General features: G+C 41.7%; 1 protein-coding gene across 2 annotated transcripts in view; it reads left to right on the forward strand.

Moving 5' to 3' along the window:
• Nucleotides 1-23,882, forward strand: part of ALG9 (ALG9 alpha-1,2-mannosyltransferase) — a 79,122-nt gene extending 55,240 nt beyond the window's left edge. Inside the window, exons 14-16 of one of the 2 annotated variants that reach the window (XM_072954173.1) lie at nt 4,511-4,641; nt 20,221-20,339; nt 20,628-23,882. In XM_072954173.1, coding sequence (XP_072810274.1) covers nt 4,511-4,641; nt 20,221-20,339; nt 20,628-20,665 — 288 coding nt within the window. In that variant the 3' untranslated portion in view covers nt 20,666-23,882. Of the gene's footprint in view, nt 1-4,510; nt 4,642-10,602; nt 11,812-20,220; nt 20,340-20,627 lie in introns of those variants that run through there. The other variant, XM_072954174.1, reaches the window with a different exon arrangement.
• The last annotated feature ends 120 nt before the right edge of the window (nt 23,883-24,002 follow it).

Raw genomic sequence — 24,002 nt, forward strand, 5'->3', positions numbered from 1 at the left:
GCATTTCCACAAACATTTTAGAATCGTGTTATCAAATTGCACAAAAAGAGTCTGTTGGGATTTTTATTGAGACTGTATTTAATCTATCCATCAATTTATTTAGGATATACATCTTAATAATAGTGGGTCTTTAACTTGGAAATAAGATTCATCTCTCCATTTAATAAGATCTGCTTTATTGCCTGTCAAAATTTTTTTTGAAATAAAATTCACCATTTCAACAATTTAAAAACTTATGATCAAATTTACTATTTTAACCATCTTTAGATGTACAATTCACTTGTACTAAGAACATTCACACTGTTGTACAACCATCACCACTCTCTATGTCCAGAACTTTTTCATCATGCCAGACTGAAACTCAGCACCCATTAAACGAACATTTTGTTTATCCATTCATGCACTGATGGACGTTTGGGTTCTTTCCACCTTTTGTCTATTGTGAATAGAGCTACTGTGAACTTTGGGATACAGATAGCTGTTTTGAGTCCTTGCTTTCAGTTCTGTTGGTTATATGCTTAGAAATGGAGTTGCTGGATCTTATCATAATTAATTAATGTCCATCAGTGGATGAATCATTTTTAGGTACACAATTCAGCTGCCCTGAGAACATTTATACTGTTGTGGAAGCATCACCACTCTCTACCTCCAGAACTTTTTCAGTGGCTTTTAGTACATTTATATTGTTATGCAACCGTCACCACAATGTGATTTCAGAACGTTTCAATCACTCCCCACTCAAAAAACCCATACCCATTTAGCAGTCAACCTCCCAATCCTTAGCAACCACTAATCTGCTTTCTGTCTTAATGGGTTTGCCTCTTCTGGACATTTCATATAAATGAAATCACACAAAATGTAGGCTTTTTGTTTCACTTATTTCACTTAGCATGTTTTCAAGGTTTATAGAGGACTTTTGCACATTTTCCCAGATTTATCCCAAGGCACACATTTTCAAATCAAACAATCTAATGTGCTGTTTACAGCTATTATAAAGGAATATATGATGCTGATTTTATATTCTGTAGGCCTAGAGTTTGGTAAGCTCTCTTAATTCCAAAAATTTATCTTTTGATTCTTTTGGATTTTATACATACCAGTCATCTCATTGTAAAGAATAAATGAGTTTTGTTTCTTTCCATTTCTCCTGCTGCTTGTTTCTGTTACCTTACCCTGCTGACTAGGCTGTCCAGTACAGGGCTGCGGACACTAGTGGTAACTGCTGCCTTGGCTTAGTCCTGATTTTTAAGGAAAAGCTTTCAACCCTTCATTGTTAAAGATGAGATCTGCTGTAGATCTATTCATTTTTCAAATCATCTGTATCTTAGCTGAAACTTGGCATTCTAGGAGAACTCTTTTTTGGTTTTAATTTTTAAGAGACATTTAGATGGGCTCCTGAGAGCCCTTTGCTGCTGATTCAGTCATTTTTGGCAGTCTTGATGTATGGCTTTTGAAGTCACACTGACCTGGGTCCAACTGTAAACTCACGTGATTTTGGTTAGAACTGTAAATGCTTTTAGGGCAAGAACTGCATCTTATTTATTTAGTTCTGTATCATTAGCTCTAACTTATTAATGCCTAGTACACTGTAAGGGCTTAATATAGATCTTGAAAAAATGAAGTTATATAATTTTGTAAGTCTTGGCTTCCTCATTTATAAAATAGGAGTTAATAATCTCATATATACCTTAATACAATGATTTTAAAAATAGTATGTATAGTAGGGAGAGGGTATAGCTCAGTGGTGGAGTGCATGCTTAGCTTGCACAGGTCCTGAGTTCAATCCCCAGTACCTCCGTCAATAAATAAAACCTAATTACCTGCCCCTCCTCAAAAAAAAACCCAAAACAAAACAAAAAAACAGTATATGTGACATAGTTGCATGTTAAAAAACACTGAGAAAAATAAGTTTCCTTCTCTTGAGTTTATTTTTAACTGACTACATTAATAATTGAGAGGATTCTGAGACCTGATTTCTAATTGTGGGGGTGGGGGTTCCCCACAGTAAAAACAATTCTCAGATGCCATCTGGGTGTCCTACAGTTCAACACAGTCCTGACATTGCTCATAGGTAACGTTAGATTCCGCAGGTTGAGGTCTCCATCCTACCAGACTGCCCCCTTCTCCTGCCCATTTCAGATACCAGTTTCAAGCCCAGGTGGTTCCCCGTTTCTGACTGGCTGGGGAGAAATCAGAGTTTCCCACAGCCCTCTCCTTGGGTTTGGTTAATTTGCCAGAGCAGCTCGCAGAACTCAGAGCGAACATTTTCCGTACTAGATTACCAGTTTATCATAAAAAGAATATAATCGAGGAACAGCAGGCAGAAGAGACGCACAGGACAAGGTATGAGGAGAGAGTGGGGGTCTCCGTGCCCCCTCCAGGAGCAGCACTCGTCCCGAATCTCCACACATCCCCCAGCCAGGACGTCTCTGGACCTGACTGTCTGGGGATTTATGGATTCTTCATTACACACACACGCGCGCGCGCGCGCCCCAATCACGGCCACTGCTGACTGAACTCAGTCTCCAGCCTCTCACCCCTCCACAGCAGTGGCGAGGGTGATGTGTGACTGAAAGTTCCAACCTTCTGATCACATGGTTAGTTCCTCTGGTGACCAGCACCCCCACCTCCCATCTTCAGGGGATTTCCAAAAGTTACCTCATTAACATAGCTCAGTTGTGGTTGAAAGGGGTTTGTTAACAAGACACTCCTTTCACCTTTATGGCTTTGAAGGGATTTCAGGAACTGAGGACAAGAGACCAAGTGTTATAACAAAAGATGTTCCCGTTGCTCTTAGTGCTTAGGAAATGACAAGGGTTTTGGGAGCACTGAGCCAGAAGCCATAGAAGAAGACCAAAAAATATACTTATTATAAATCACAATAGAACAGTGATGTTTTCTATCTTTGGGGTTTTATTTATAACCTCATAGAAATGTGTGCATTTTTTTTCCATTGAACTGTAGTTGATTTACCATATTGTGTTAGTTTCAGTTATATACAGCAAAGTGATTTAATTATATATACATATATATATATTCTTTTTCAGATTCTTTTCCATTATAGGTTATTACAAGATATTGAATATAGTTCCCTGTGCTATATAGTAAATCCTTGGGTTTATCTATTTTATATACAATGGTGTGTATCTGTTAACCCCACACTCGTAATTTATCCCTCCTCCCCCTTCCCCTTTGGTAACCATAAGTTTGTTTTCTATGTCTGTGAGTCTATTCCTGTTTTGTATGTAGACTCAACTTGTATTATTTTTTAGACTCCACATGTAAGTGATATCACACAATATTTGTCTTTCTCTGTCTGACTTACTTCACTTAGTATGATCATCTCTAGGTCTATCCATGTTGCTGCAAATGGCATTTCATTGTTTTTTATAGCTGAGTAATATTCCTCTGTGTGTGTGTGTGTGTGTGTGTGTGTGTGTATACACACCATCTTCTTTACCTATTCATCTGTAAATGGACGCTTAGGTTGCTTCCATGTCTTGGCTAGTGTAAATAGTGCTGCAATGAAAATTGTTTTGTGTATATTGAATTTTTTTAAGTTTAAACTTTTTTAAATGAAAAGGCCTACAAACTTCCCCCATGACTATTAAATATTCTGATGGTTTCGAGATGAGAAGAAGGTAATTATGGTTTGAAATGAACTGTGTAACTGTGGAAGTATCGCACAGATTCGTAGCATGTTCTGTTGAGTCAGTTTAGTGAGAAACATAGTACCAACATGTTTTAAATGAAGTCTGTTAATGATCTCTTATGAGTATCGGTGGTGCTTTGGTGTATCCATGTTGTGAGCAACTAGATGACTCAGTTTTGCTAATAGCCGCTGTGTATTTTTGATAATCTCCACTTTTTATATCTCAATTTTACCGATTTTTTTAAAAATCAAAGTATAGTTGATTTACAGTGCTGTGAATTTTGCTGATCTTTTGCTGCAAGGGCAGTCCCTGGGTCTCTGTCAGTTCCATTGAATTCTTGAAGGAGACGGTATGCATGATGTTTCTGTACCACTTGTGAGATGTGGGGTAACCTCCCTGGCTCTCGGTCAGCAGCAGAGACAGAGCTACTCACACATTAGCGTTCGTGTCTGGTCATGCCCTTCAATCTCTGTAACAAAAGACAGTAGATTAGAAGGGAGCAATAGTGAGCAGCAGAAGAAAGGTTTCTGAGTAGGCGGTGGACCTGTGTTAGCTTCCAAAGTGTGTGTGAGTCTGGAGGGACTCGGTATCCAAACGAGAGGCAGAACTCCCATGGTTTACGTATATATTTGGCTGGGTGAGTGCATGTCCCCCTGCCCCGCCCCCAGGAGGCTAAATAATAGCCCAAACACCCAGCCCGCTCATCTGAGTGCAGAGAGCACAGGTAACACTGTCCGAGGACTTAGACGTCTGTGCTTCTAAAACCCGGTGGGAATTCTTAGGGTTACAGATGATGTTTCTTATCCTGAAAGGAGCTTTGAAATTACTGACGAAGAGTTGGCTTTTCTCCCTTGCAGGTCGACCTCAGTAAGTGCCATTATTTAGTGGATTTGGACACCGTGAGAGAGACACCCCGGGAGCCGAAATACTCGTCCAATAGAGAAGAATGGGTCACCTTGGCCTACAGACCATTCCTTGATGCTTCTAGGTATGTGGCTTTGATCCTAAGAGACGTACTAGGACTAGTAAGGGTGAAAGTTGGAATCTGGGATTGAATATCTTCCGGTCCTGGGCTAACTCTAGTAGCCATCTTATTTTATTTTTATTTGGGCCCAAACATCTTCTATTCTTGTCCAGTTTCCTGAGAAATCTAAGAGTGCTCTCCTTTTCTAGGCACCAGCATGCAAAGTATATTCCGGTATCAACCAAATAAAAAAAAAATCTAAAGAGACGTGTTCACTGAAGAGAACACAAATAAATGTTTGACACTGATTATTTTTGGCAAAACCAAGTTCAGCTTCCTTAACTGAAGAGTTTTCTAACACTGTTAGGAAGATTGGCTGTATATTTAAGGAACTAGAAGTTCATATCCATTATTTTGGGGCTCAAGAAAGAAAGAAATCAGTTGGTCTAAGAATTGAAAAGGTGCAGTTACTGGCAGGGATACAAAGTATAATGAAAAGAGCATGTGATCAGAGGACATGTGTGTTTAATCTTCGTTACTTGCTGGTTGTTCCTCTCTGATCCCCAGTCAGAGACTGGGCCAGGCCTTATTAGATCTTAAACAGAGAGACCAAATAGATCAGGGCGTGGCTGGTGCTTCAGAGAGGCCTCAGAATTCATGGCAAGAGGGGAGTCAGGATGTCCAGGTAAAGGAGTAAGGAGCAGGGGAAGGCTGGAAGGGTCAGGTTTTCTGTGGGCAGAGGCCCAGGTAAACGGACAGTTTGAAGTTAAGGAGGTCCATGGTGGCCTGGGGGGCAGAGCCCAGGACCCAGGATGTCAGGCCGAAACCAGAAGGTAGAGGACCAGGTCTTGAGAGGCAGGTTTGGGACTCAGAAACAGGGAAGAAAATGTTCACAGGAAAAGGGAGTGATCAGAATCGACTGATAAATCAAGTAAGATGAAGAATAACAACTGTCCATTGGATTTGGCAGCTGGTAAAAGCAATTGCAGTGCAGTGGTGGGTCGTAGGGACTTGAGAGATTAGAAGAGTAAAAGCAAAAGCAGCAAGACAAGGCTTGGGGACGGCAAACCTAGGCAGGTCTTTTGAAGAGTTTTGCTGCAAAGGGAAGCAGAGAACGAGGGCTATAGCTGGTGGTGGGTGCAGGGGAGTAATAATTAGAGATTTTTTTGTCCTTTAAAAATGTTTCCTATTATGGTAGCATATATGTAATATAAAATCTGCCATTTTAACCATTTTAGGTGTACAGTTCAGTGGCATTAATTATGTGCACAGTGTTGTGCACCCATTACCACTGTCTTTTTTTTTAATTGCGGTATAATTGACATATAACATTGTGTAAGTTCAAGGTTACCAACGTGTTGGTTTGACACATTTATATATCACAATCTGATTGCCGCAGTAGCGTTAGCTAACACCTTTATCTTGTCACATGTCATCATTTCCTTTTTGTGTTGAGAATACCATTATCTATTGCCAAAACTTTTTCATTGCCCTAAACTGTTCCTCTTTTGTTTCTTTAAGAAGAGGGAGATAAAAGTCATGTTTACGTATTGATGGAAACTGTCTTATAGAGTAGAAATCTGATTATGTAGGAGAAAGGAAAGAATTACTGGAGCAATGCCCTTGACCTAGGTGACAGGAGACACACAATTAAGTAAAGATGCATTTCAGGTAGACATACAGATAGAGCATCTCTGTACAGCACTGTCCAGTAGAACTTTCTGCAGTGACGTAGGAATTCTATATCTGTACCGTCCAACAGACGAGCCACAAGCCACATGTAGCTATTAGGTAGTTAAAATGTGACTAGTATGACTGAGGTACTGAATTTTTAATCTTTTCAACCTTAATTAGTTTAAGTAGCCACACATAGCTACTGGGCAGAGCAGAAGAGCAATCAGGCATGTAGGTGTGATGCTCTCTGGATGTTCTCTTCCGATGGCCTCAGTTTTTTTCAGTGAAGTAGGAAGTAAGATTGTCAGATGAGAAAGGGGTGCATGGGATGAGGAGTTGGAGGTTTGAGGAGAGAAAAGATCTGAAATAACTGAGGAAAGTAGGAAACAAAAGGAGTTCTAGAAGTATGGTATGATTAAGGACAGGATCAAGAACCCACTTGAGTTTTAAGTGGGGCCAGTGTGGTTGCTTTTTATTTCCCCAGCTGTGTATGTCTTTAGACCGTGTGCAGCCAGGACTGCTGCCTTGGGGGGTTTATGGTGTTCCTGGGGACATATGCCACAGTACTATTGGGGCATAAGAGGGGCAGGTCTTATCTCCAAAAGGCTCGAGTGCGAGGGACCAAGGAAGATTCCAAGAGGAGATGACATCTGGAAATTACACAGTTGCAAGGGTGGGAGGTGGACTGAAAGGAGGGGAAGTTGCTGGCATACAAAAAAGTCAGGAGGCTGTTCTGCTTGACTAGAGGAGGATGGGTGTACTTCGGGGACACATTGTTGCAGAGAAAGATCAGGCCAAAGTTTAGATCCTAGAAAGCCACAATTTTCCCCAGTGGCCTGTATCAAACTTTCAGATTTTTCCTTTGTTGTATCAGAGGTGCAGTCCTAGTCATTGTTAAGATTTGCTTTCTCCATCTGGGCTGGTCCGTGACCAGAAGCTTTCCCACGTTCACCAGCACTTATTAGAGAGACTCCAAGTTATCTTGTTGTACATCCTCTCTCTCCTTTTGGTCCCTGGTGCTGCTCCATTTCCTGTTTGCCCACTGAGCACACCTCCAGTGTAGGTGGAGGAGAGAAGAAGGCTTTTGGGGAATGCCTTCAGAGGTTTTAAATTTCCCATTAATTGTACTCATTTCCCCTAAACTGGCATTCTTTTCATGACCATATGCTGAGAAAGAAAGAAATCAGTTGGTCTAAGAATTGAAAAGGTGCAGTTACTGGAAGGGATGCAAAGTACAATGAAAAGAGCATGGCGTCAGAGGACATGTGCGTTTAATCCTGGTTACTTGCTGGTTGTTCCTCTCTGATCCCTGAATTTCCACAGCAGTAAAACAGAGATAATATTTTATACTCTTCATGGGGATGTGTAAGGATTAAATGAGAGCTGAAAGATGAGAGTGCCTTTAAATTCTAAAGCATTATATAAACGTCAAGCCTTCCAGTTAATTATCAGGCTGCCCAAAGTTCCAAAATTACGCTGATTTTCTTTACATTTCTCTTCCTCAGCATTTCCTAGCATATACTGACCTAACTGCAAGAACAACGGGATCCTACAGCCTCGTTTGCCACAGCAATTTGTAACTGTCAGCACTGTGACAGCTCGTGTTGCTGACTCTGGGCTGGTTAAGTTGGACTGTCCTGTCAGAGGCTGTGTGCCTCGGAGAGCTCGCTCTGTGGTAGTGCATGGAGTGCTCTGGGGAGCTTGGTCCTGGAAAGCCTTTGAGCCTCTTGAATGGGGCTGTTATGTTTCCTCTGTCTTCTTGAAACAATGGTTTTTGTACTTTCGCAATTTATATAACAAGGAGGGAGAATGGTACCATCCCTGTGTAATGGTCACTCATGTCTTAACTCTAGATCCGGTGGGGCTGCAGGCCCAACCATTACCTAGCTCTTCCTGAGGGAAGGAGGCTTTAATAAACTTGTGACATCCCACCCTGTGATCTTTTTAGAAATGTAAGCAGGTATCTCAAATGGGTAAGACCCTAAAATTTATACCTGCTTTCTTTAGACTTCACTTTGAGATCATTTTTTCTTTCTTCCTTTATCCTTCTTCTGTCTATCCATCTGACATCTGTCCAATCAGCAGACATTGAACACTGCCAGGAACTGGGATGGATCTTAAGTACATAGCTGTGAGCAGTACACACAAACTCCCTGTCTTCTTGGCCCCTACAGTACACTGAGGAGGTTGGCGTTACACAAACAACCATACAACCAATATGGGATCACAACCTGTGTTAAGTACTTTAAGAGAAAAGTATGGGAGCTGTGAGAGGAGTCAGCAGCGGGACGTCCCTGGAGGCTTCGTTCACGTCCTGAAGTGGCTGGTTAGGCAGGTTTGGAAATCAGAAAATATTTATTCAATAGCTGTTAGGACTTTGTCACAGAGCTGGATTATTTAAGGGGGATAAAAGAGGTAATCAGGCAGATTTTGCCCTTGAATAGTTTACAACTTTCGTAGTTACGCATACAAAAACAACTTGAAAATAGTGTTAAGGCCATAGAGGGTGCCATAGAACTCCAAAGGATGGAGAGATCGGTGGAGGTTAGGGGATACTGAGAGGGCTTCCTGAAGGAGGTGGTGCTTGAGCTGAGGCTTAAAGGAGAAAGAGGCTTTGTACTGGTGTAAAAAGGGTGGAATCATGTAGGTAGTTCAGGGAGAGGGAGTCATGAGCACAAGTGGAAAGATAAAAAGAAGCCCCTTGGATAAGGGGCCTGAGGGTCAATAAAGAAAAGTGTAATTTACCTCTTTGGTTTAAATTTGCCCTTAGGTAAAGTGATCTTATAATACATCATCCAAATCAGAACACTTCTGAAGGTAAAAGGGGCCCTGCCCTGGGCAAACTGAGATAATGTGTTCCTCCTGTTGCAATGTGACCAGAGTATGAGAGCTTCTCCCAAAAGCAGGATGGGGCATGGAGCACATAGACAGAGCCCCTTCGCCCCTCCCATGTGGATTTGCCCATCGTTGACTTATCTGATTTAATTTGCTGGTGTTTCTTGGTGGTGTAGCCTGGACTGGGTCTCAGCTGTCTGAAAAGGAAGGGAGAATAGTGTGAAGACACTACTGGCACAGAAAAATAAGTCATGTTCTGAGTGTATGTCAGCGGAGACTCAGCCCCAGGGGGAAGCAACCTGAAGACTGTTAGGACAATATTGTGATTGGTGCGAAGGTAGGAATTCTGAAGTCTGTGAATATGTGAAGAGACTTGTTTTCTGTTGGAATTGCTGGAAAATAAGCAAGGCTGTCACTGGTGACTTTGGAGAAGGGCTCAGGGCTGAACCTGTCAGCCCATTTGGGAGGATGACAGCCCGGACACCCATCCATTCTCTTCCTGTCAGGTTTCTTCTCTGCTTTGTCAAAGGGCTGGAGACCCCCAGATAGCCATTTGCCAGCCTCTCCTTGCTCACAGCTGGTACCAGAGCTGCAACCTGGTCTCCCTGAGTTTGCCACATCTGTGTCTGGCTATTTTTGTAAAGGTTTTTCAAACTTCCGGGATACAGAGGCTAAACTAGTTGAAATAACACTTTTTAAACGAGACACATTTGCTACTCTATGGCCGTCTCATATCACGTACTTCCTAAAATAAGAGGATTTTTTTTTCTTTCTCTGAAGCGTGGCATAATGGCTACTTGTATGAGATAGCTCGACAGTGGGTGGGTGTCATGCTTACTCTGAGATGCCCCGGAGAGGAGTGAAGGGAGAGCGTGGCAGTAACTTGCCAGCTCAGGGGCGGGTTCCTTTCTGAGCGTGGTGCGAACGTTTGGCGGGAGGTGCCTCTCTGGGATGCTGGAGTCGGCTCCCTGAGCAGCAGGACCAGTTCATAGCTTCAGAAACAAGTCGGGAGGCCCCACCGCTGCTTGCACAGCCACTTCCCGCCCACTCCTCCCTCCTTTGTTACAGGTCCCTTTGGGTTTGCTTGCTTCACTTTCGCCTTTGGTTTTTGGATCTTGAGAGCTTCTTCTGCACTATTTTGGAGCATATCAGCCTCACCTAACTGAATTTTCGGCTTGCCTAATTAGGGACTTAAAGTAATTTGGGGAGATTAAATAGGACAGGATTTCAAAGCCCTGCAAATTATAATTACAGGTAGATGCAGGTAAAGAGTTAGAAGTCAACTTCTTCAGCTGGTGTGGAAGCAGAGGGACCTTTTTTAGTCGGAGGACTTCTAGAGCAGCAGGGTCGGGACTGTGCTGAGAGCGTCTGCTGCTCGTGTTCTTTCAGTGCCCAGCACAGGATGCTTGTGGCCACTGAACATCAGCTGCCGTGGAGATTTCTTACTGAGACTATTACTCTCCTTTTCACATCCAGGAAGTGAGCCCAGCAGCTGTGAGGCCTAAAGAGTCCATGACACCTGTGTCCATTTTGGTCCTATGTGGCAGTCTGGTCGATGGCAGCCCTTGTGTTCCCAACCCCTCATCCTAGCATAAGAAGAACTATTTTTTTCTGGAAGATACGAAGACCTTTAGACAATCACTGTAAAGGACAAATTAATTGGAAGCTCTTGTTCCAGTTACTGCTGTGTAACAAGTCATCCCTAACTTAGTGGTACAAAAGGACAACAGTTCTTTATTATTGTTTTCTCTCATGGTTTTGTGGACTAACTGGGCTCAGCTAGGCAGTTCTTCAGCTAATCAGGGTTCTTATGCATTGGCCATCAGGTGGTGGCTGGGACAGGAGGTATCTCAAAGGCTTTCTCACATGTCTAGCAGTTGATGTTGGCTATTGGTTAGATCTCAGCTGGGGCTGTTGGGCAAAAACACCTACATGTTGCTTCTCCACGAGGCCTGTGCTTCCTCACAGCATGGTGGGTGGCTGGCTTCCAGAAACAGGATCTCAAAAACTATATAGTTTTTTGTGACCTGGCCTTGGAATTCCCACAGTATCACTCCCACCTCATTCTGTTCATTGAAAGCAAGCCACTCAGATAGCCCATGTCCAAGGGGAGAGGAATTAGACGTCCCCTGTTGGTGGGAGCAGTGTCAAAGAATTTACGGACATGTTTTGAAAACATCACAGCTCTTCTGATGCTGTTCTTCATTCAAATGTTTCTTTTTAAAGGCGATTTCTTGCAGAAGAGACATACGTTGTCCAAAATAGTCCAGCAGGCTGTTTCCATCCGCAGCTTCTTGCTACCCAGGTGGAAGCAGAGGCTGCACCCAGGGCAGAGTTTGGTTTCAGGCTAACAGTTTGACATGCTTCAGGTGGCGTTCACCTCCTCTGGGTGGAATCAGTTCTCCCTGCTAATCAGCGATTGGGGCGCTCTTGTCTTTTCCCTGCGTGTCGGTCACAGTGGGGCCTCAAGTTCCCTCATCTTTGCCAAGAGCGCTGAGAAGCTGAAGGAAGAAGCGAGCAGCGTTTTTGTACTTTTGTGATTCTTTACTGCCTCATTATTCTCTTATACCTTCTGTTTCTTTATCGGCTTTGGGGGCTGCCCTTTCCCCTCCTCCCCAGACGCTTTCTTGCAACGCCCGCCCCACCCCACCCGACCCCCGTCTGGCAGCACTATGAGCACAGGCCAGATCTGACTTTAAAACACATTGGTGTTCTGCTCATTGTATTCGTCAACTACTTAATCATTATCTGCTGACATTTTAAGAAAAATAAAACTTGAATTTTTTTGGAGCTCGGAGTGTCTGCTTTCTATTGTTGTGAAAGCAGTTCTCAGACTCTCAGGTCTGAAGAGCACATATATTACCGTATTAAAACTGCCACTGCTGTCAGCTGCCTGAGACCAAGCGGCTGGCGCGATCAGAGGGTTTTGTTCTAAGTTTCTCAAGAGCTACAGCAACATCTCTTTTTGAATCTCGCAGCTCCTAGCACGTGTTAGGATCTCAGAAAATATTTATCAGTTATTTGGTGTATTTCATGTTCTTACAACTGGATTTATGCCAAAGGAAAAGGAAAAAGAAAAAAAAAAGGTGAAATAAGAATTTCTTCAGAAGCTTCTCATGCCCTTATTTGGTAAGATAAAGATTGCTGAGTAGTTGATTGGTTCTGTTTCCTGTCTCCTGGAATATTCCGTCTGAGAACCCAGGTACCGCACCTTAAGGAGGTCCAAAGGCCTCGTGGAGACAGGAGGCCCGCACAGGGTCAGGGCTGAAGGCCTGTAGAGCTGGCTGAACCTGTAGCTCCTGAACGTTCCAGCCAAAGCCAGGTGATGCAGAAAACCCATCAGGCAACCACAGATTTGAGAGAAATAATAAACTGTTGTTTTAAGTTAAAAAAGAAAAGACTGTTGAGTTAAAGTGTACTCATTGCTCACGTCCTCTCTGTGAGGCTTACCCGGGTCATCTACCTGTTGTGACCTCTAATACCACTTACTCACTTACTGTTTGTCGCAGAGAAGTAGCTCAAATGAGGTTCCAAAGAGTAGGGACAGACACCTTCTTGAACACTGTTCAGTGTCTTCCCCACAGGAGTCCTGGATGGAGCACACAGTCCCTCACATCTGAGTCGCTGTCAGTGTCAGATGGTAAAAGGCTGGTGACGAGCGTTTCTGCAGCCGCCTCAGTGGGACTGAAGGTCACAGAATGACTGCTTGCTTAATACCACATCTTTCTCAGTTCCCTCGTTCTGATTATTGGTGAAAGGTGACTGGTCAAGAGGTTATGATGTTGCGTCAGATGACTGACCAAGGCCACAAATCAGAGAAACGATTCACCCCGTACCCCTGTCCTGCGGTGACATGACTCCAGTTTGTGCCTCAGCTAACTTCCAAATAGTTCCACAGTATGCATCTTCGGAGGCTGCGACCAAAGAGTCAAAACTGTGTATGTATTCACTGAATGTTCAGGGTCTGTGGACATGCCCACTGGAACCACTGTCATTCTGGTCCCTTGGGTAATGATGATTCAGCAGATTCTGTGTGAACTGAAGCCTGGAGAGGTTACTTGACCTTTCGCATTAATGTTCTCTTTGCTGGTACGAATGTCCTCTCCATTTCGCTTGGGCTCTAACAGCCTGTGGGCCACCAGCTTCCCTGGCCCCAGCTCAAAACCCTGGCTTTGCTCTGCCCCACCTGATGGCTTTAGGGCTGAGTTGTTTGGGAAGAGAAGAGAAAGAAAAGCTCCATATTATGTTTGAATATTTCCTTTTTTTGTAGAAGATGAATATTGCCAGAAGCGAGGGAGATAAATGAGATGCTGTGATGTAAGAGTCAGGTGGCAGTCATTCATTCATTCACAGGATATTTATTGAGCATTTTCTGTGGCACTGTTCTAAAAGCTGGAGAATAGCAGTTAGCCAAGGTTCTGTCATCAGGGGACTGACATTCTAGTGGAGCATAATATATAGCATGTAACTCCTATGTCCATTTCTCTGTTTTGGAAAGGAGACAAATGTCACCTCTGTCTTACTTCCTGACCATTAGGATAATGGCTCTCATCCCATGTCCTACTAATGAATATTAAAGACCAGTCACATTTTTGCTGCATATCAGCTTTTTTTTTTTTTTGAGTAAAAGTAGGTTTATTTAGAGAGATGTACACTCCATAGATGGAGTGCAGGCTATCTCGAAAGCAGGAGGGAGAGTGACTGCATATTTTTGAGCAGTTTTAAATTGCTTGATATGAGACTATAGACTGACTATGGCTAAGATTAAATCTTGAGGGAATTCTGAGATTCTCTTCAGGACTGAAGGTTTCTGTGAAAGGCTAGTTCTGCTCTGTAAAATGTCTTTCTCTGAAATGTGAACTACGTGCAGGAGAGACAGAGACAAAGATGAAAAGAGAGGGAAGTAGCTTTAAAAAGAGAACTGATAGTGAGCTTGGACTGCAGGTTCACAGGGATGGGTGGCTGGATGGACAGATGGACAGACAGAAGTAAAAGAGGAACCCTGAGTACTAGGATGTTTTCTTTTTGAAATGAAATATTGACCCAGCATTTCCATTGTGCCTGCTGAGCTGGCGACATCGGGGACAGGCAGCCAGTCTTCCATTGACGTCAGCAAGAGCAGATTTAAATCCCCACAGCAGAGTGCTCCGCAGCCCAGATAAATAGGGCTGGTAATTGAATTAGAAAACATTCTGAGCCGTCAGCTAATTACGCTGTTCAGGCAATTGTTTTGCCCACGTCTGTTTCATCCTTGAATTGCTTGAGTGACTTTCTCACTGGGGGGGGGGGGTAGTATTTCAGTGTCTGTGATAGAGGCACTTATTTTGTGTGTCCCTAAATTATGCTGCGTGTGCCTCCCGAGGGCAGTGCTCTGGCATTTCACATTATTACAGACATTGTTGTGTGAGCTTTATTCTAATTTGTGATTCAGTCTGATCTTTGCTTCCATGTGTATGAATGTGTACACACACATTATTCCAGTGCTCAACTGCTCTTTTCTTTCACAAAGGCAAATAACCAATCCGATTCCCCTTTTTTTCCCAGCAGCAATACAATATAACAATTCAAAAGGCCCCAGTCATGCTTAACCTATTAAAGCTATTGATGTGAAGGAAATTAACCTAGAACAGCAGCTTTAGCGTTAGAAATGAAGACTTTAAGTCAACTTGATCTTTTGATTTAAAAAAAAATCATAGAATCTTCCCATCGCAGCTCAGAGGTGTGTATCTGTTTACTCACTTCATCTTCTGGAAGACATTAGTGGCTTTAGATGTTAAAGATAGGTAATTCTATTAAATATCACAGACAAAATCTGCAGGAGAAAAGAAGGTTCATCTTCTAATAAGGATTTTTCCAGGACCAAGCCTCTGATGATAGATTTTCTCAACTTCTCCTTGTATTTAGTTCCCACCTCCTGTATAGTTTTGTCTTCGGGTTTAACTGGAAACTCGTCCTTGCTTCCTGAACACAGTATCTAGAATTTGATGCTGAATTTCTTATGCTTGTACACTGAGGAAGGAAGCATGGGAGAATCCGAATGCTTCTTGGATCTCTTGATATATCCAAGTCAAACACGTGCTTGTCCTTAGCAAGATGGTTATTCCAAACCACACATTCGTTGGACTTTGAATTCCTTACTAAGAGTGGGAAAGAACATGTAATTTTGAGGAACTTAGAGAGTATAATGAGCAAGGAAGAAAATGGCACAAGGTGAGATGAGACAGGTAAGCAAGAGCTGCCTTTCCTAGGGTTTTGTAGGTCATGAGAAAGACTTTGGGTTTTATTCAAGACATTCTCTAGTTGCTGCTTAGTGGACAGAGCACTTAACTTAAGACACCCATAGATTTGCTTATGGATGGGCAAGTTACTTTTCTTGCTTTGGGTACCTTGGGATGTTGGATGGATAAAATGAAATAACGTACAGTAAATGCTTCTTCCACACCTCTGCAACTCTCCGCGTTTTTCCTCTCTTCTGAATATGTGTATTAGCACTCTGAACTTCTGTATCAGCCACTTAGTATTTAGTATATGCTAAGTTATGCTTATGTATCATTCATACTGTGTTTTTTCCCAACTATAGATTATTAGCTTTTTGAAAACAAAGACTTTTGTGTCTTTAGGGCCAGCACACAAAGCCCTATAGCCCTATACATAGTAAGCACATAGGTTTTCATTTGTTTGTTTGTTTGTTTGTTAAGGATTTGAGATTTCCATTATTTAAAACTTTGTCTGCTGGCTTTTAAAAATTATTACAAGTAGCAAATAGATGATGAATAGGGGATTTAAAAAAAGCTCTGAAAGCTGTTAAATGCTATAGAAATGCTATACAGTCAACATACATTTACTAACTACACTATTACTAATAAATATGACCGTTTACTTGCTTGAAAAAAAAATTATTACAAGTAATATATTTCACCTGCTTTTGTGTATGTCTGAAATTTTCTCTTGTAACAAATGGAAAACAAAGTAGACTGTTAAAAAAAAAAAGCAGTGTGGTGAGAAGTATAAAATAAAAATCCTCTGCTGTATCATAGAGACTGCATAATTTTTTAATTGATATTGCTAAAGTTGCCTTTCCAGGTGGCTCTGCAGGTTTCACTGTTACAAATGGCTGTATCCGTTTCCTAACTCCTCACCAGTGTTTGATACTGTCCGACCTTTCAGCTTTTACAAACCCAGTTATTGAGACACTGCATCTAGATTTACAGTTCCCTGATTACTAGTAAGACAGAACATGATTTCAGATGGTTATTGGCCATTTACATTTCTCTTCTCTGTTTAATCCTTTGTCATTTTTTCCCTTCTGAATTGTTAGTCTTATTGAGTGCAGGAACACTTTATATATTCTAGATACTCATACTCTGTTACATGTATGGTAAATATTTCGTCCCAGTCTCCTTTCTTTTTACCTTTGTTTCAGCCTGCCTTTTGCATTCACCAGTAATGGATAGTGGTCCTTCTTCCATTTCAGGGAGGCCAGTATTTCTGTTGATGCTCTGCCTGATGTTCAGCCCAAGGTAGTTTTCTGAAACGATCTTTTATAACTCCTTCTGGGACGACCTGTCAGCATACAATCATCACCACTTACTGTCTTGGCCAGATAAACCCCTTTCGTTTTTATATTTTTTAGTTATTTTATAAATGACCTATAAAAATAAGAATAAAACGATAGTGAAAAAAACTTCATTCAAAATTTTAATAATAATTTAAATGTAGCAACATCAAACCTTTATTTCATATTCTCCTGGCTTTGAATATGTATATATGTATATATACACACACACACAAACACATACGCACACACACACACCTAAAATGGACACCTCTGAAGTCAGCTAACTGTTCACCTGACATGCATCAGCCTGGAACATATCCATCTTGAAAACCCTGACTCTGGACTTCAGACATAGCTCTAGTAGGTTCAGGCTTATTGCTTCTGGTTCCTCTTACATTTGTATCATCAAAATGCAAAATTTGAAGGATTTTTGAAATTTTGTTGAACACAGCTATCTTATTTGCTATGTAATTTAAACATCAGATTTATAAACATCAAAGAAAATGATAAACCCATTGAATTTTTTATTTCTTTATTACCGATATCCTTCTAGTAACTTTGGCATACGAACCTGCCTTCAGCAGTTGTCCACTCATGAACTATATCGCATGAAATTTGGCACACAGACATCATAAAAGATGAAGGAATGTAGTCATATGCCCTTTTGGCCTAACAGGATAGTCTGTGTTCTTGTTGCAAAATATTGCATGATGGGGGAGGGTAGTTCAAGTGGTAGAGCGCATGCTTAGCATGCTCAAGGTCCTGGGTTCAATCCCCAGTACCTCCTCTAAAAATAAATAAACCTAATTACCTACCCCACCCTCACCACACCCCCTCACAAATGTTGCATAATGAAGTTGAAGGGAAGGAAAAGTTTTCCTTCTACCCTTCTATTTTTGGTTGGCCTAATAATCCACTTGACATAAGATAGATTTATAAGAGAAAAACCAATTTCATTTTATTTGTACAGGAGCCCCGTAAAAATAGGAGACCTAAAGGCAAGTTGGGCAGTTGAGACTTCTATGCCATCCTGAGCTAAGGAATAGGATGGAGGCCTGGGTCTTTAGAGGGGTGGAGGGTCATCCGCAGGACAGTAAGAAGAGCAGATATTTGTCCTGCCACACAGATACTCAGATAAAAAAGTTATCTCTGATAATACCTCTCTTTCTGAGCCACGGTCCCTGTATAAATTCTTTTAGGGAGTTAAAGGGGAGGACAAAGTTCTTCCTAAGTCTCTTGGGCCTTATCTTCAGCTCAGAATAACCTGCATAGCAAAGCTGCACATTTTAGGGAGGCTCACCCTGGACCTTTCCTGTTAAATGACTAACTGAATGAGAACCCCTTCTTTCCTTTGTTCTTAGAAATATAATGTTCTCTCATCATTTCTTGAGTGAGAAAATTCATCTAGTATATTGTCATCTAAAGACTCATAGTCTGAAATTTTGCTTGTATGATAAAGTTTACCATCATCATTAGAATCTCGAATGCTACTATTTGTCTCTTAACATTCATCTTCTGATTTGTCTAGTGATTGTGAAATCTCTTTCTCTGTCAATTTTCTTCTCTTTGGCATTATGGAAAGAAGCTATGTTCAGTGAAAGCTAAATGCAGATGAGAAAGATAGTGTCTCAAGTCTTTTGTACCTTATTGAAAGATAATGCATACTTTGAACAGTGCAATGAGAAAAATGAAAGTTAATGCAATAGTGATTAATTATATCTCTTTTGCATCCTTTTTGGTGGTTTCATTATTCTTTCTTCTTCCTATCATGTCTTTTTTTTTTAAGTATAGTTGTAAATAATCCAAGATGTAGAAAAAAATAAGACTGCTAAGATCCTTATAAAATTACTTAAATTTATAAAAAGTTGCAATGGATCCATAGGGTCCTTCAAGGTAGAATGAGTTTTATTCTATTTTTGAAAATACGCATAATTTCCCTTTGTTCTTTGCAAGACTCTAAAAGAATAAAATTATGAAATAACAATCCTCCCAAAAGTAAGGAATTGTTCCAAAAAGAAAGTGAAAAAGTAAAATTAGGCTCCAATGGACCTAATGTTACACCAAGGACTGAGATGACCAGAAATACATGCTGAGTGTACTAGTAGAGCTTTTGTGGCAGAGTTGGCTGGAGTGGCCATGACGCCTAATTCGGCTTAGCCCTCTCTTCGCTGCACCGAAGCCTGCGGGAGTTCGCTCTGGCTTACAGCTTTCTGTCCTGACCTTCCCCTTATCTGTGCAGCCTGAACAGAAAGAATAAATTAACTTCTTTTTGACTGAGGTAGGTGCTTCCTCCTCCTGTTCATTTTGTTTGCAGGGGCCCTGCTTTATCTTGTGTGTCTCTCTTCTAAGCCTCTTTTCTCTTATCGAAGCCCTTGAGCCGTTAGCTGTTGAAGTGAAGTGCATCTCTGTTGAGCACAGAGCTCTGCCAGCATCGCAGTTGGGAAGAATCTCTGAGAGGTGTGTATGCCAAGCACGATATCATTGTGTGCAGGCAGCGGAGGAGCCTGCCAAGCCCAGGGGTAGGCTGCCAGTTCAAATGCCACGTTGACATGACATTTACAAGTTGAGAGTCTGGAAGAGGACTGGCAGTGAGTGCAACACCCTTCAGCTACCTCATTTAGGTTGGCAGTAGCTGGGCCAACGTTTGATTTTTAGACTCAGAAATCATAGTCAAGAAGCAATACTTCGTGTAGAATTTAAAACGATCACTGCCACTTTTTCTAGAAAGTGGTGAATCCTGTTCCTGGAATGCAGGATAAACCAAAGAATATGGACTCATATCTGGATTTGAATAAGGGCTGCATCATTTACTGTGTGACCCTGATCAAGTTACTTAATCTGCTAAAGTCCCATCTATAAAATAGGCGTAATACCACTTTCCTCCTGAGGATTAAATCCTATCTTTAACAGTATTAGCAGTTAATACTAGTGCCTTTTAAATACTAAGTATGCGATAAATGTGAGATGTTTTTCACATTCTTTAGAAACTCAGGAGAAATTCAAGTTTTGAGCTGTTCCTGTCTATATTTTAGAAAAGAGTAAAAAGGCTCTCTTTGACTTAAGAATTGCTGGAACACTGTGCGCGGGAAGCCCAGCACGTGGTTTTCTTTACCTCTTTAGGAAAACTTAGAGCTGGAATCAGGATCATTTGAGCATCTCGCACCTCTGCACTTTCTTAGCTACAGAAACCCTTTGGGTGTTAAGAATTTGTTTTAGTAATAGCAGTCCTTTGATTGACTTGGTACATTTCTGTGCAAATTCTAATGTGAAGTGCAGACCTAGAGCTGTTCTGAAGGCTATCCTGTGACTTCCTAGACTGTCAATTTGGTGCAGGTGAGAAGGTGCCTGGTCTTGATTAATTAAGTCTTCTATCAAGATCTGGTAGCTAAATAACAGACTTTTCTATGCTGCTTATCTAAAATATAATCCTCACCATAGCACTTGGTTTATTTCCTTTAATCATTTTCAATACCATTAGTAAATTTTCTCAAATGACAAAATTCTGTCTTTTTTTTTTTTCCCCTCTTGTTTTCCAGATCTTCAAAGCTGTTGCGGGCATTCTATGTTCCCTTCCTGTCAGATCAGTATACAGTGTATGCAAACTACACCATCCTCAAACCCCGGAAAGCAAAGCAAATCAGGAAGAAAAGCGGAGGTTAGCAACAAGCCTGTGGCCCCAAAGGACAGCCGTCCTGTTAACTGGTGATTCCACTGGCAGGACTCCCTCCAAGCCATCGCTTGTAACATTTGTAATAAAGGCCGTCTGACACGAATGCTGGAATCTGGGTGCTTTGGGCTAGTCAAAGTCAGTCACATTCATTTCTTGCCTGTGTCTCTGTTCTGCATGTAAACTTTGTGCAGCGAGGTGGAGAAAGGCCCCGAAGTTGGGGTGGATATATTGCTCCACATCTCATTCTTTCTCTTCTGTTCAATTATTTACTAGACCGGAGAAGAGCAGAGCCAGCTTCCAGGAAGAACTGAAAATCCCGGGACTGGATGGCTGGGTTGAGCAGTTCTCCACACTCCGGCCTGGCACCCGGGAGCTAGCCTCCCTGGGGCCGTGCGAGCTTCTCCACCAAAGCTCTCTGGCAGCTCCTAGCAGACTTTCTTGTTCAAATCCTAGTGCTGACAATGAGCACAGCCTAGTTGCCAGCCTACATGTCCTTCTCATCTCCAGCAAGACTAAGCTTTCGTAAAGCACTTCACAGGACTAGGACCCTGTCCTGGAGATATCTCAGGAAAAAGGCAACCATTTGAGGAACTGTGACTTAATTTCATTATATAAGATGCCTCTTATTTTCATTTTATTTCCCCTACAACAAACTGGAACTGTATGGTGGTGGATTTTTTTTATGTTTTAGCATGCTATTTTTTTTAATTCAATACTTCCCTGTATAAAGGTATCAACAGGTCAGACCATAACTGTACAGGACATATTTGGAGAAAATTAATTCTATTGATTGGTAGATTTGGGTGACATCACATTTTTAAGTAATTTATTCTGAGGAAATTAAGAATCTCCCTTTTTTTTTTTTTAAACAACCCTAGGGAAAAAGACCAGTGTATATTTATAGCAGCTATTTTGAGTCTCTCTATTGCAAAGCACATCCTGCATGGGGCACCTCTAGTCAAATAGGCAACAATAAGGACCTGATTAAAACATAGTAAGTCTATGCTTTACTTTGCCTTTACGTACAGTATTTCCTAGTTTACAAAGCACTTTCACATCGTCTCATTTGATCCTCACAGTCAGGACGTGAGGTAGATAAGGCAAGTGGTTTTATCCCCATCTTACTGATGAAGAAACTGAGACTAGAGGGCAGGGAGAGGAAAAGTGACTTGCCCGGGGCCACACAGCCGGTGAGTGGCGGCGCTAAGACTGGAAGCCAGTTTGCCTCACTTCTCATCTAGTCTCCTCCACACTTCCTCACTCGACTCAAAGCATTACTTGAAGGAATGATAAGGCTGGCCAGAGACCTGACGCATAATGTAACTTTCTATTTTAAGGAAGAATTTTATCTGTGTTTCTTCGAGTTCCTTGGAGCCTCCAGTCTGCCTGTTGGTTGGAGCATCACAGCGGTTCTCTCCTGGATGCAGCCTGGCCTGTGGCAGGAAAGCAGTGCTCGTGTTTGGAAGTCATGCTCTTTGCAGCCACACGGGCTCCAGTATCAGTTGCATTCCTGCAGTCAGTCTGGGGTCACCCTGCAGTGCCTTATTTCCCTAATGGTAATTGTGTCTTGTATCTGCAAATAGGATGAATCTGGTTTTCAGATCTTCCATCTTTCATTTTTCAATAGGAACTGATCGCAAGAGAGGGGAAAAGAAGTGATAAGGGGAGAAATGGCTACTTAACCGTATACAGCCTCCCCTTGAGGATCCCCTCTAAAGGAATCCCCGGGATGGGGTGGAAGCACTGGTGAGGCAATAGGCCTAGATGGTGTAGAATGATGGTAACAGGAGAGTGAAGATAAACCGGGGTCCCACTTGCTGCTCTAAAGATCTCTGGCATTTAATTTTCAGTGCTTGATTACTGTTTTCCAAGGCAGATATTGGCACATGTGGTCTGACTACAGGATGGAGAATTTTCAGTGACATACCTTTCCATACCTGTAGTAATGGTACACCGTCCTTCACAGTGGCTAAAGCTCTCCACAGTTTGCCGTAGTAAATTAGAGAGTACCGTCATGCAGGTCCATGATGAGTGGCTTTTTTCTAATCAAAGTGGTACAATGCTGATCTGTTTTATCATCTTGCATGTTACAAAAAGAAAAAAAAAAAGGTCGTGATTGAGCCAGGGTTTCCTGGGGAGTATCTGTTTCTGTCTCTTTTAAAACCTGGTTTTGGTTTTCTCTGTTCTGTGTGTATTTTTAGTGAGAGCACAATTAATTGCAAAACACTGTGCCAGATTCTATAGGTAAGGAATATAAAAATGAATGGTTTTTTTGTTGTGAAGATCTTTTTCCTGTGATATATAAATGCATTAAAAAAAATCTCCATCTCAGCAACACTGGGAGATTAGCTTTGCCTGGGAAAAGAGTTTCAAAACACCTGGTCAGTGTAGCATCTCTCCTCCAAACAACCAGTGTTCAGCATGAGCTGACTGCTCTGTTCACTGTGAGGATAAAGAATCTGAGGTACTTTTTTCTCTGTAGATTGTTGACTGTCAAGGAATGAAGGGCTACAGATTATTGGTAAAAAACCTTTGATTATGGCGCTGAGGGAGGGAGCCGGATGTATTGGCAATTCCAGGGCACCCTAATCTCCAGATCTTAAGCAGCCTTGTCTGAACCCCAGATCTTATGACACTGAGTCCATTACTGAACCAGCCTGTGTAGTCGCATCTTATCAGAGTTCACCTGTCACCCAGCAGGTGTCATCTGGTAAGAAAGAACAGTGATTTTAATCTCTAGCGATAATAACAGAAAATTGAAGCCCATGCTCTTCATTGCTGAGTTCAAGTTTAGAAACCGATTGTTTTTCAGTCCAGGTGGTTTTTGACCCCAGCCATTTATTTGAGTCATATTTTTTTTCTAGTTTAGAGTTCTGGGAAAGACCCTTGAAAACCCCATGTGATTCTGCGTAACTGGATCAGCCATTTGGGCAAAGCACAAATGGAAAGCCTTTATTGTGTTTTGCATTTCATGGAACTTACTGAAATAAGAATTCACTGTGATTGTACTGTCTTCTGGCCAGTGTCAGGCAGCTGTGCTGTAAATTTGGTTAATTTTATTTTCTCTGAAGAGAGAAAAGAGGCACAATTTAATCTTTGCCTCCACAGGCATATTAAAGCTCATGTGTTAATTCATTCTTACTCTCCTACGTCAAATGCCTTGGGGAGATGCAGAAATGGACATGTGCTCAGCTATATTATTATTATTTTTGTGTGTGCAACAGAAAGACCTGACTTCTATGGGGCATTGTTGGATTTCGGAGGCTCTCTGGCGTTTTGGTAAATCTAAATGAATGTTGCCTTTAACTTTTCTAATATAATATAATATTATATATATATATATATATATACATAAAACCATGTGATTCATGCTGCAAGTGAAATCAGGAAGCAGTAAGGTGTTGAAGCGAGAGTATCGTCCAGTTCATTTGTCTTCCTGATCCTTGTACTTTATTTCACATGTCAGTGTTTACATTGCATATTGTATTTTCTGTGAAAGAAAAAGTTAAATAAATCTTGGCTGTTTGATTTTCCTTTTCCTAAGATGGTATTTTTCTCTTGTGCTTTTAGCTTTTAGATCTTTGATGGAGACTGAAACCTGAAGGAGCTGAACTCCTTCCATCTCCCCCATTTCCACCCTTCAGTGGC

The sequence above is a fragment of the Vicugna pacos genome, chromosome 33, assembly GCF_048564905.1.
Source record: "Vicugna pacos chromosome 33, VicPac4, whole genome shotgun sequence".
Lineage (NCBI taxonomy): Eukaryota > Metazoa > Chordata > Mammalia > Artiodactyla > Camelidae > Vicugna > Vicugna pacos.